At 55.1% G+C, this 13,559-nt stretch overlaps 1 protein-coding gene across 1 annotated transcript in view; it reads left to right on the top strand.

The window, feature by feature from the left end:
• Nucleotides 1–12,420: 12,420 nt before the first annotated feature.
• Nucleotides 12,421–13,559, top strand: part of LOC105463960 (endoglin) — a 43,804-nt gene continuing 42,665 nt past the window's right edge. Inside the window, exon 1 of the mRNA XM_011711462.2 lies at nucleotides 12,421–12,832. Coding sequence (XP_011709764.1) covers nucleotides 12,436–12,832 — 397 coding nt within the window. The 5' untranslated portion in view covers nucleotides 12,421–12,435. The remainder of the gene's footprint in view (nucleotides 12,833–13,559) is intronic.

Raw genomic sequence — 13,559 nt, 5'->3', positions numbered from 1 at the left:
ATTGGTTATTTAAAGTTTCCCTTAAAATAAACGATTTTAAGTTATAAAAGGTGAATCTATTGAAAGAAGAACATAAAAGAAATAAACAGGAGTTCAGCAGAGGTAGCAGAAGACAGGCATGTAGGGGGAGCCATCCTGTCCCAAGGGGGTTCTGGGTGGCAGGGGCTGTGTGGAGGCCTCTGCTGCTGGTCCTCAGTCTTCTGCATTGGCAGCGTGGGGCACACAGGGCTGCAGCAGGTTCCAGGTCCTGGGTCCTGCATCTGTCAAACCGGATTCACGCACTCGCACTCACACTCACACGCACACACACGCACTCACACATACACACTGACCCACACATTTGCACTCACACACACATGCACACATGCATGCACACTCACATTCACACACATTTACACGCATGTGTACGCAAACCACTCATACACATCCACATACATTTACACACAGTCACCCACTCACACACACACTGACCCACACACTTGCACTCCCACTCCCACACACAAACACACTGGCACGCACACACACATTTACATGCCCACATTCACACACGTGCACACACAAACCACTCACACACATTTGCACACTCACACAGTCACGCAGTGCACACACCACACACACGTGCACACATAAACCACTCACATTCACTCTTACACGCACACACACTGTCTCAGACATCCATTCTGTCTCAGGATGAAGACAAAGTAATACAGATAAGGAGGTGGTTTGGTGGGTGGGTCCCAGTTCTTTACGATCTACCTAATCTTTATTTTGATCACAGCTTCATTCATCCGGGTGAGTCCCAGTTTGTGAAACCTAAGCTGATTCAAATTGTCAAACGATTCACCACAGAATCACTTTATCCACGTAAACAATACCTACCTATCATCTCTCTCCCTCTCTCATCTGTCTGTCTAGATACAGATGTCCTCTTTGCTGAAAACTTGGAACCACAAAAAGCTTTAAAGCCCTGGGAACCGCCACACCGTCCTTGCCACCGCAAACCTTCCTTTGGGAATTTCTTTCATGCATGTTTGCTCGTTCTGCAAACATTGCTGGAGCACCTGCCGTGCCAGCAAGACAGAGGCTCAGAGGCCCCTGACCTGCTGCGATATGGCTCCCGGCACGAGGAGAGGCCTCTGTTCGCAACATCCCATCAGACCCACTCAACCAAGACCAGTTCTGAGCAGCTGAGTGCACCAAGCTCAGAGGAAACTTATTGGTGGGAGGTTCCTTGAGCCAGAGTTCTGGGGCAGGGCCCTGAAGACACCTGGGAGTTCACCACAAGACAGAGGGCAAGGAAGGGCAGAGGGGATAGCTCTGCAGAGCCACAGAGGTGGAAAGGACCTGTGGGTGTGGGGAGAGCTGAGACTGCAGAGGGGGGCTGTAACGCAGGCTAGCGGGGTCGCGGTAGCAAGAGACAAGGCTCGCAGTGTACGAACCAGACTCACGAGGTTTCAAATGCTGACACACGCATCAGGCTTTTCTCACAAGGGCAATGAGAGGCTAAGAAAGAGGTGTTTTTTGGTTGGTTGGTTGGTTGGTTTTTTGCAAGAGTCTTACTCTGTCACCCAGGCTGTAGTGCAGTGGTGCAATCTCAGCTCACTGCAACCTCTGCCTCCTGGGTTCGAACAATCCTCCCACCTCAGCCTCCCGAGTAGCTGGGATTATAAGTGTGAACTGCCATGCCCAGCTAAGCAGGGTTTCACCATGTTGGCCAGGCTGGTCTCAAACTCCTGACCTCAGGTGGTCTCAGCTCACTGCAACCTCTGCCTCTCGGACCTCCCACCTCAGCCTCCCGAGTAGCTGGGACCACAGGCACACACCACCACGTCCAGCCAGTTGTTGTTGTTGTATTTGTGGTAGAGACAGGGTTTCACCATGTTGGCCAGCCTGGTCTCAAACTCCTGACCTCAGGTGATCTCCCTGCCTCAGCCTCCCAAAGTGCTGGGATTACAGGTGTGAGCCACCATGCCTGACCTTGCCAAAATATTTTAAGTAAATTACAAATATGAGAAAAATTTACCCCTAAAGTATGACCAAAGGCCGGGCACTCCACTGCATTCCAGCCTGGGCAACAGAGTGAGACGCTATCTCAAAAAATAAATAAATAAAAATAAAATAAAGTATGACCAAAAATAAGAACATTTTCCTAAATAACCACAACTCAGAGTTTCAATAACACTAAATTCACACTCCCGCCACTCTCACACACAGTGTCATAATAGCTAACATTCAGCCCGTGTGCAATGTTCCCCAGTGTCTCCAAAATGTGTCTTATAGCTGGTTTGTTGAAACTTGCATGCAATCCAGGACTGCACATCGCATTTGGTTGTGATGTTCATCAGATCTCATTTATTTATTTATTATTTATTTATATTTCTGTTGAGACAGTCTCGCTTTGTTGCCCAGGCTGGAGTGCAGTGGTGTAATTTCGGCTCACTGAAAGCTCCACCTACCAGGCTCAAGTGATTCTTGTGCCTCAGCATCCCAAGTAGCTGGGATTACAGACAGGCGCCACCACACCTGACTAATTTCTGTATTTTCAGTAGAGACGGCATTTCATCATGTTGTCCAGGCTGCTCTCAAAGTCCTGGCCTCAGGTGATCTGCCTGCCTCGGCCTCCCAAAGTGCTGGGATTACAGGCATGAGTCATTGAGCTCAGCCAAGATCTCTTTTAATCTGGGACCACTCTCCCCGTCTTGCTGTGAAGGAACCAGTTGTTCTGCAGAGAATTCCTCCTTCTACATTCCCTGTCCTTCCTTATGGTGGTGTTTTTTTTGTTGTTGTTGTTTTTTGTTTTTTTTTTTTTTTTTTTTTTTTGAGACGGAGTCTCGCTATGTCGCCCAGGGTGGAGTGCAGTGGCCGGATCTCAGCTCACTGCAAGCTCCGCCTCCCGGGTTTTTACGCCATTCTCCTGCCTCAGCCTCCCGAGTAGCCGGGACTACAGGCGCCCACCACCTCACCCGGCTAGTTTTTTGTATTTTTTAGTAGAGACGGGGTTTCACCGTGTTAGCCAGGATGGTCTCGAACTCCTGGCCTCGTGATCCGCCCATCTCGGCCTCCCAAAGTGCTGGGATTACAGGCTTGAGCCACCGCGCCCGGCCCTTATGGTGTTGTTTAACTTGCTCCTTTATCCTTCAACATTTCTGTGAACTGGAAGTTAATTGTAAAGTCTTCGTAGATTCAGGTTAAACCTTTGGGACAAAAATACGTAATAGGTGAGGCTCGTGAAGGGTTTTTAAACCAGACAGGAAGGTCAGATCTGCAGCGCTTCCAGCTTTGGTGCACGCACGAATATCCTGGGGTGGGGGTCTTGTGAAAAAGCTGATTCTGATTCAGCAGGTCCAGGTTGGGTGGTGACGCACAGGCTGCTGGTCTACGGCCGACACCGTGAGCAGCTTCGGGAGATCCTGCTTGGTGGAGGCAGGGCCAGAGGGGGTCCTGTGGAGGCAGGAGCTCAGGGAGGAGTGTGGAGGAGGAGAGGACCCTGCAGGGTCAGTGAGTGCTCACCCCCGCTGGTGGACTGAGAGTTGGGTGTGGTGTTGGGTTGGATAACGTCAATGCTGTCACACTCTTCTTATCTCTAAGGACACTCCAGGCAGTGGCTTGTCCCAAGGTGCTGGAACATTCTGACAGCCAGTGGGATTCGAGCCTCTATAACCTGGGTGCTCCGGGGTGGGACTCGCTGGGTAGTGGCCTCGGATGCCCCCCCACCGCCCCCACAAAGACTGAGCCCCCAGGTCTTGGCCTCGAGGGCCCTGAGGGCTTGGGCCGGAGGCGCTGAAGTGGGAGAGGAAGGAAGTGGGGAGCAGAGGAGGCCAAGGCTGTCGCCTCCCAGCCGCTCTAGGGGCCTCGAGTAAACAGGAAGGCCTGGCGACTCCGCGAGGGGGGGCTTTAGAGGAGTGGGGGCCAGGAGCCCTACTGGACACGTGCAGCCTGTGCGCACAGGGCTCCCTCGCTAGGGAAGTGGGCCCAGAGAGGCTGTGTGGTTGGCCCCAGGTAGCACAGCAGCAGGGGCAGAGGTCGAGACCTTCTCCCTATGCCCAGGGGTTCTATTGCGTGGGCTCCTGCCTGGATTGCCATGGGGGGAATACACACTGAAATAACAATAAGCCAGGCTCGGTGGCTCACGCCTGTAAACGCAACACTGGGAGTGCTGGGTGAGTCTCTTTCCCTCTTGGGCCTCCGTTTCTCTTTCTATGAGCTCAGAGCCCTTACAACTCAGAGGTTCTAGAATCCTGGTCCGGTGGAATCCTCTGTCTCCTAGGGAGTTTTTATGGGTTCTTTAGCTCTGGGGGTGGGGGGCTTTCATCAGGAAGGCCAATTTTACCTAGGATTTGGAGGCTCCAGCTCCCAGGGCCCCTTCCTTGGGGAAAGAGAGGGTGACTTTAAGGGACTCTGCTCTTCTAGAACAGGGTAGGGTCTGGCGGGATGTGACCAGACCCTACTCTTGGGAAGTCATTCCTCCTCTTCAGAGACCCTGTCCCTGGGCTCAGAATGCCCCCAACACCCATACCCTGGGGACTCAAATCATCGCCCATGAGACCTTGAGCCGTGTAGTTCAGTGGCCCAACCCACTCATTGATTGACAAGCTTCTTCAGCACCTAGCAGGCCAGGCACTGTTCCTAGTGATGGAGATTCAGCAGCAAACAAGGCAGAACCCCAGTCCTCGTAGAACTTCTGTTCTGGAAAGGAAGACAAATCAATCAACAACATATAGTGTGTCAGCCGGGTGCGGTGGCTCACGCCTGTAATCTCAGCACTTTGGGAGGCCGAGGCTGGTGCATCACTTGAGCTCAAGAGTTCGAGACCAGCCTGGCCAACATGGTGAAAACCCGTCTCTACTAAAAATACAAAAATAGCCAGGTGTGGTGGTGTGCACCTGTAGTCCCAGCTACTCTGAAGGCTGAGGCAGGAGAATCCGCTGAGAGGCAGAGGTTGCAGTGAGCCCAGATCACGCCACTGCACTCCAGCCTGGGCAAAAGAGCAAGACTCTGTCTCAAAACAAACAAACAGGCCTGGCGCGGTGGCTCATGCCTGTAATCCCAGCACTTTGGGAGGCCGAGGCGGGTGGATCACGAGGTCAGGAGATCGAGACCACGGTGACACCCCGTCTCTACTAAAAATACAAAAAAATTAGCCGGGCGTGGTGGCGGGCGCCTGTAGTCCCAGCTACTCGGGAGGCTGAGGCAGGAGAATGGCGTGAACCCGGGAGGCGGAGCTTGCAGTGAGCTGAGATCGCGCCACGGCATTCCAGCCTGGGCGACAGATCGAGACTCTGTCTCGAAAAACAAAACAAAACAAACAAACAAAAAAACAATATCTAGTGTCAGATGGTGCCACAGGGGCCCATTGCTAGTGGGCGGAGAGGGCTGTTTTAAATGTGCTGCTCAGCGAAGACGTCGCTGGCCGTGTGACATTTGATCAGGGATAAGGGAGCGAGCCCTGTGGTGACCTAGGGGAAGAGTGTTTCAGGGAGCAGTAATAGCAGGTGCAAAGGCCCTGGGGTGCGCATGTGCTTGGCACATTTGAGAAAGAGCAAGGAGCTGGAGTGGAGTGGGGTGGAGGTGAGCAGAAGGGGAGGCTGAAGAGGGGACAGAGAGAAAACCTCATTGGCCGGAGGGGCTTTGGCTTTGACTCTGAGGGAGACGATGGCCAATGGAGGGTGCTGAGCAGAGCCAGGATGGAATTGGACTCAAGCTCCCTTGATAGCAGGGAAAAGGCTGGGGACAAGTTGGAAGCAAGGTGGGTTCAGTGCACGGACTGGGGGCTGTGACATTCCAAGAGGGAGGTGGCTGTGGGTGGTGAGAAGCAGCCATATTCCACAGTCCCTGGGAATCTGAGGGAGGGCCTGCCAGATTTGCTGTGACTTGGAGGAGGGCATGAGAGAAAGAACCAAGGTCAACCCCAAAGCTTGTGCCGTGGGAGGAGGTCAAGGTCTGAGACGGAAAGACTGAGGCAGGAGCAGTTTGCAGAGAAAGAACAGAGCCCAGTTTTCAATGTGTGGAGTCTGAGATACGAGTTAGACATCCAGGGCCCTGGAGACATGGGGAGTTCTGGCTGGAGACATACAGTCGGGAGCCCTTCATATCTAGATGGTATTTAAAGCTGTTGTCTGGACAAGGTTGCCTGGAACAGGCCTTCTCAAACGTTGACGTGCACACAATTCCCATGGGGATCTTGTGAAAACGCAGGTTCGGATCCAGCAGGTCTGGGACAGGACCTAAGAGTTTGCATTTCTTTTTCTTTTTTCTTTTTTTTTTGAGATGGAGTTTTGCTCTGTTGCCCAGGCTGGAGTGCAGTGGCGTGATCTAGGCTCACTGAGATCAACCTCCGCCTCCTGGGTTCAAGCGATTCTCCTGCCTCAGCCTCATGAGTAGCTGGGATTACAGGCATGCACCGCCACACCTAATTTTTGTATTTTTATTAGAGACAGGGTTTCACCATGTTGGCCATGCTGGTCTCGAGCTCCTGACCTCAGGTGATCCACCTGCCTCGGTCTCCCAAAGTGCTGGATTACAGGCGTGAGTCACTGTGCTCAATCCTTGCATTTCTTTTTATTAAAATTTTTTTATTTTTTATTTTTATTATTTGAGACAGAGTCTCGCTCTGTCACCCAGGTTGGAGTACAGTGGTGCAATATCAGTTCACTGCAACCTCCACCTCCTGGGTTCAAGAGATTCTCCTGTCTCAGCTTCCCAAGTAGATGGGATTACAGGTGCACACCACCACACCTGGCTAATTTTTGCATTTTTAGTTGAGACGGGGTTTCGCTATGTTGGCCTGTCTGGTCTCAAACTCCTGACCTCATGTGATCCACCCACCTCAGCTTCCCAAAGTGCTGGATTACAGGCGTGAGCCACCGTACCCAACCCTTGCATTTCTTTTTATTAAATTTTTTTATTTTTTATTTTTATTATTTATTTGAGACAGAGTCTTGCTCTGTCACCCAGGTTGGAGTACAGAGGTGCAATCTCAGTTCACTGCAACCTCCACCTCCTGGGTTCAAGAGATTCTCCTGTCTCAGCTTCCCAAGTAGCTGGGATTACAGGTGCCTACCACCACATCTGGCTAATTTTTGCATTTTTAGTTGAGACAGGGTTTCGCCATGTTGGCCAGTCTGGTCTCAAACTCCTGACCTCATGTGATCCACCCACCTCAGCCTCCCAAAGTGCTGGGATTACAGGCATGAGCCACCACACACGGCCCTTCCTTTTTTATTTTTTAGAGACAAGGTCTTGCTCTGTCACCCAGGCCGGAATGCAGTGATCACAGCTCACCGCAGCCTTGAACTCCTGGGCTCAAGCAATCCTCCTGCCTCAGCCTCCTGAGTAGCTGGGACTGTAGGCTTGAGCCACTAAGCCTGGCTCAAATCTGCATTTATAAGAAGCTTCCAGAAGAAACTAAGACCACACTTTGAGTAGAAACAGTCTAGGGCATTATATTTTATGGCCAAGACTGGGCCATGGTTGGTGGGTAACGAAACCAACAGATAAGCTTGTGACGAGTAGTGAAAGAAAATTCAACAGGCTGGGGGTTATGGGAGGGCATCATAGCCGCAAATCTATCTATAGGACCACAAAACGCTTGTTTCCATTATTTGAGTCTGAGTCCCAGGGTCTGTGCCGGGACGTGACGCCAGGGTCACAAAGGTTTGAGAAAACCTGGCTTGGGAGTGAGGGTAAACAGAGAAGGAAGGGGCCAGGGACCAACCCTGGGGGAACAAGGAGGAACCAGGGAGGAGACAGATAAGGTGACCAGGGAGGTGGGAGGAAAGCCAGGACAGAATGTTCTGGAAGCCAAGGGAAAGAAGCCTGGATTTCAATTATCCTCTGCCTCTTCCCAGCCCTGTGGCCTTGCAAACCTGAGCCTCAGTTTCTTCCATTGTAAAATGCCAACATGACAGCCTCAGCCACTGAAGTGGCTGTCAAGTGGCACTTGGCACAGGGCCAGGCAAGCTCGTGGATAGTGGCGCGATTCCAATTCTTGTCTTGCCCTTTGAACTCCTCCAGACCAGCAGACTGCCCTCCCCTTGTGCAGATGAAGAAATGGAGGCTCAGAAAGTGGAAAGATCTGGCCGGGTGCAGTGGCTCACGCCTGTAATCCCAGCACTTTGGGAGGCTAAGGCGGGTGGATCACTTGACGTCAGGAGTTCAAGACCAGCCTGGGCAAATGGTGAAATCCCATTTCTACTAAAAGTACAAAAATTAGCCGGGTGTGATGGTACATGTTCCCAGCTACTCGGGAGGCTGAGACAGGAAAATCGCTTGAACCCAGGAAGCGGAGGTTGCAGTGAGCCAAGATCGTGCCACTGTACTCCAGCCAGGGTGACAGAGCGAGACTCTGTCTCAAACAAACAAACAAACAAAGATCTTGCCTGAGGCCACCTGGCCAGTGTGGGGCAGAGCCTGGGCACCCTGCTCCACCCTATGGGTCTAGCCCTGCTGTTATCAACAGCCTCTGGCTCCGGGCCGGTGCTGGAGACGGTCAGCCGCCTGGTGGGTCCCTGGGGGCCGCCTGAAATTCCTTCAGTGGCCAGTGGCCAGGGTGGACGTGCTCCGTCCTTTCCTGCAGTCCTGGCCTTCCTGGCCAGCCAGGAGGAAGAAGGAGCAGAAAGTGTGCATCTGCCCTCTGTGGGGTCCAGGCACAGGGACCTGGCCATCAGCCATGCGTCTCTCGGGCGTGTGGACAGACAGTACCTGAACACATCCGTATCAGCCAGAATCCCGGCAGGAAACAGATGGCACGTTCCAGTAGGATCATTAGAGGAGAGTTTGATGAAGGGTCTGTTTACACAGGTGTGGTTGGGGTATAGGGAAGCCCCAAGGGATGGTGCAGAACCCCAGGGCTGGCAGCGGCGTGGGCTGTGACCACTCTCAGCCTGAAGAGGCCAGGGGAGGAGCCGAGTCCACAGCCGGGCAGGACTGTGTGGAGGGGGTCCCCAACAGGACCATGGCCTTCAGTGGAGGGAGGCCACCAGTATGCATTGGCCCTGCAGGGAAGGGGCTGGAAGATGGACCCTCCTCCTCCTGCCTCCTCTGATCTCTGCAGGGGTGGGGGGTGGTGGGGAAGTGGATGTGTCCCACAGGAGGGAGAGTGCAGCTGACGGACATGGAAGACAGCTACCCCAATGCCTGTGCCCAGCTGTGAGGCCATGTGGCCATGGGGCTTCCTGGGGCAGGAGACCCACTCCAGGACTGGCCTTTTCTCCTGGGAACCAACGACAAGGACCACCTCTCTGGGCCTCCATGACTCCCACCCCTTGTCTTCTAGGGTCCCTCATGCTTTCAGCAAATCTATTTCAAGAGCCAAAAGGCCCTGGGCTCTGTGCTAGGGACACAGCAGTGCAAAGGGTGTCAAAGTCTCTTTCTTTTTTTTTTTTTTTTTTTTGAGACGGAGTCTCGCTGTGTCGCCCAGGCTGGAGTGCAGTGGCCGGATCTCAGCTCACTGCAAGCTCCGCCTCCCGGGTTTTTACGCCATTCTCCTGCCTCAGCCTCCCGAGTAGCCAGGACTACAGGCGCCCGCCACCTCGCCCGGCTAGTTTTTTGTATTTTTTAGTAGAGACGGGGTTTCACCGTGTTAGCCAGGATGGTCTCGAACTCCTGACCTCGTGATCCGCCCGTCTCAGCCTCCCAAAGTGCTGGGATTACAGGCTTGAGCCACCGCGCCCGGCCCAAAGTCTCTTTCCTCGTGTGGCTTCTAGTCGAGTAGAGAGACACGTGCAAATGGCTGCACACATGCTTGGGTGTGACGGGGAAGGTCAGGGTGCTGTGGGAGCCAGAGGTGATCTCCGCTTCACCCCCCACCCACGGTGGTCCCAATCTCTTCCTTCCTCCATGAGGTGTCTGGAATCAGGGCCCCAGTTCTTCCTGGAGTCCACCTGGAGTCTCTCCTGCTTTCTAGAGAATCCATTGGGTCTTGTTTACAACGTGGATGGGGATAGACCGTGCAGCGTGGAGGGAAGGGGAGGGAGGGAGGTTTGGGAAGAGCCTCCTGTGGGGTCCCTGTCACTGCCCCAGATGCCCCCAACACCCTGAGATACCCACAGCTCCTGCCACACCTACCCCTCACTCCAAATTCAGCTCAAGGGGTGGTGGCAGGGAAGGAGGTGAGCTTGGAGCCAGGCAGCCCTGGGGTCACCACCCTCCAGCTGGGGTTCCTCCTCTGTAAAGTGGGGGTATAACTGTACCCACCTCCCGGGGTGGCTGTGGGGGTTCAGAGCTGATAAGGTGAACGCCTAGGGCGGGCCCTGGTGCAGAGAGCGTGCTCAGCCCCTAGAGCTGGATTAACTGTCCCTGGGGCACAGATGTTGGTCTGGGGCCTGGGGAAACCTCAGAGCTACCCCTGAAACCCCACCGAGCCACCCTTTGCGTCACGGTGCCCATGGCCTCGTCTCCAGAGTTACAGGAAAAAGCAGAGGAGATGCCCCTCTCAGGGTGGCCCCCCCGGGAGAGGATGCGCTCCCTTGACCTCACAGCCATGCTTGGCTGCAAACTGGCCAGGCAGCCACAAGACTGGGTGAGCAAAACTATCCCTAATCCCCACCCAAAGAGCCACACCAACCCTCCCAGCCCCTGTGACAGCTCCTGCAGAGACATACGCACGGCCTACTCTTGTCACCGGGGCTGGCCAATAAGCACGGAGACGCCAGGCCTCAGACCCCGGACCGACATCCTCCCTCCAGAGGCACCCAGGGCTCCAGCCTTCTCCTCCCTCCCTGGGCCTCAGTTTCTCCACCTGTGACCCAGGGCAGGTAGATCCAGGGAGAAGAACCTTCTGGCTCCATCTCACCGTGGGTCCTGCCAGCACACACAAAGATTTGCTCTCTCAAAGCCCAGCTCTGCCAGCGTCCTTCTGCTCGAGAACTCTCCATGATGCCCAGTGGCCCTAAGGACAAAGTCCTGGCATTCGAGGCCCTCCCAATGCAGGGCCAGACCCTGCCTCTCCAGCTTCCTGTCCCCACCACACCCCTGCTGGTCTCACGGTGGTCCGACTGCTTCCTGCTTCCGTGCCTTTGCTTAGCCTGGCACCCCTGCCTGGCATATCCTCCTCACCCCTTCTTCTCCCCACCCCCAACTCACCCCGTCTTTCAAATGGCAGGCTTAAATGCCAGCCCCTCCAGGTGGCCCAGGCTTCCTTCTCTGAGCTTCCATGGGCCTGGCCCTGGGTGCTACCTCTGAGTAGCACCATGGTGGGCACATAGTAGGTGCGCTTACTGTTTGCAGAATGAACATGGGACAGTTTGGGGACTGTCACCCAGCTCCGGGAGCACTGATGGGGAGGCATCTCCCGTATGTCCCAGGGCTCGGTGCTGGAGCGCCCTCACCCTCAGAAATCTTGTAATGACTTAGCCAGGAAGGCATCGTGCCCCACTTTGCAAGCAGGGGGCGCTGAGAATTGAGGGGCTTTGTCCAAGGTCTCATGGCTCGAGCAAGCAGAGTAGGATTTGAACCCAGGGCCGTGTGACTTCAGAAGTGCCATTAAAGTCCCCATCATTTGGAGTTTTCTTCTTTTTTCTTTTTTTGAGACCGAGTCTCACTCCATCATCCAGGCAGGAGTGCAGTGGCCTGATCTCGGCTCACTGCAACCTCTGCCTCCTGGATTCAAGTGATTCTCTAGCCTCAGCCTCCCAAGTAGCTGGGACTACAGGCGCATGTCACCATGCCCGGCTAATTTTTGTATTTTTAGTAGAGACAGGTTTTCACCATGTTGGTCAGGCTGGTCTTGAACCCCTGACCTCAAGTGATCCACCTGCCTTGGCCTCTCAAAGTGCTGCGATTATAGGCTTGAGCCATTGCACCTGGCCTGGAGCTGTGTTTTGTCCATGAAGGATTTTCCACCCAGGAAGGGGTCAGATATGAAGTGTGTGACCCTGGGCAGCTACTCTGAGCCCAGAGACCCCAGCCGTAGCCACCTTGCTGTGCCACAGTTTTCCCGCCTGCTAGGCAGCCCCATGTCAATTGCACTTAGTAGGCCGGGTTTGGTGCCTGACAAGACATGAGGTGGTGGAGGTGGGCAGGATCCCAGCGCTACCCTCTTCTTGAACCAGTGATCTCAACACATCGGATCTCTGTTTCCTCATCTGCAAAATGGGATCATTGAGCTCAGGGGGTCACAAATTCCACAGGAACTACTTTAGCCAAGCCCAGCCCCGTGAAAGGCCCGCTCGGTGGGCTGTTAGGGTGATTGTTTTCATCTGTGGGGCTGCCTGATGCGTCCCCACCCGCCGGCCTTGGAGAGGGTGGGATGGGAGGGTGGGGTGCTTGGGGAGACAAGCCTAGAGCCTGGGCCCTCCCACCCCACTGCCTCCCCCCATCCCAGGGCCCCCCACCCAGTGACAAAGCCCGTGGCACTTCCTCTACCCGGTTGGCAGGCGGCCTGGCCCAGCCCCTTCTCTAAGGAAGCGCATTTCCTGCCTCCCTGGGCCGGGCTGGATGAGCCGGGAGCTCCCTGCTGCCGGTCAGACCACAGCCTTCATCTGCGCCCTGGGGCCAGGACTGCTGCCGTCACTGCCATCCACTGGAGCCCAGCACCCCTCCCCGCCCATCCTTCGGACAGCAACCCCAGCCCAGCCCCGCGTCCCTGTGTCCACTTCTCCTGACCCCTCGGCCGCCACCCCAGAAGGCTGGAGCAGGGACGCCGTCGCTCCGGCCGCCTGCTCCCCTCGGGTCCCCGCGCAAGCCCACGCCGGCCCCGGCGCCCACCCGCAGCCCTGCCTCTGGACACCGGATAAGGCCCAGCGCACAGGACCCCGCGTGGACGGCATGGACCGCGGCGCGCTCCCTCTGGCTGTTGCCCTGCTGCTGGCCGGCTGCAGCCTCAGCCCCACAAGTAGGTGTCCAGGGACCCGGGGTGGGGAGACTCGGCCTCTGGTGCACAGACCAGGCCCCAAGTATTCCCGGCCTCCTTCCTGTATCCTGAGCTCACGCCCAGCGGAGTCATCCATGGGGCTTTGGAGGGTCACCGACCCTCCCAGTTTGCTGGAACTAAACGATTATACAGGACTTTCAGTGTTGGAAAGCCTCGGGCAAACTGGGCTGACTCTTTCACTTCAACCCTGGTCTCTGGCGTCTGCTCACCCAGCTGTGTTCCATTACTCCCCGGGAAGCCTAGGTCCTAGAATGCTGTGCAGCCACAGGAGAGTTTCCTGCCCTCTCTGGGCCTTGAGTTTCCCCGGGAGGAATGGATGGGAAGGAGGGCCCATAGCCTGGGTTCTGAGCACTGGCTCTGGGTTCAAATGTCACATAGGCACTTCCTTGTGGTGTGATCTTGGGGGACTGCCTTCGGGCCTCTGAGCAAAGCGGGGATGACAACAGACTTCCCTCTCAGCTGCCGAGAAGGTTGGTGGTGAGGGATCATTGCAGAGAGGGCTCTGACAGACTGGCCCCTTCTGTGTTGTTTTATTTTTAAGTTCCTCCAGCTCACCTTCCCCAGGGCCTTTGAGTAGCTCCTAAAACCGAACAGGCCAAGGCTGCAGGGCCCTGCTCTGCCTCCCTCCCACCTCCCCGATCTCCAGGAAGGGTGCAGGAGTGGGTGCCGGCCAGGTTAGGGATTCTGT

This window comes from Macaca nemestrina, chromosome 14 (genome assembly GCF_043159975.1).
Source record: "Macaca nemestrina isolate mMacNem1 chromosome 14, mMacNem.hap1, whole genome shotgun sequence".
Lineage (NCBI taxonomy): Eukaryota > Metazoa > Chordata > Mammalia > Primates > Cercopithecidae > Macaca > Macaca nemestrina.
The sequence above is the reverse complement of the archived record's forward strand: the minus strand, read 5'-3'. Positions and strand labels throughout refer to the sequence as shown.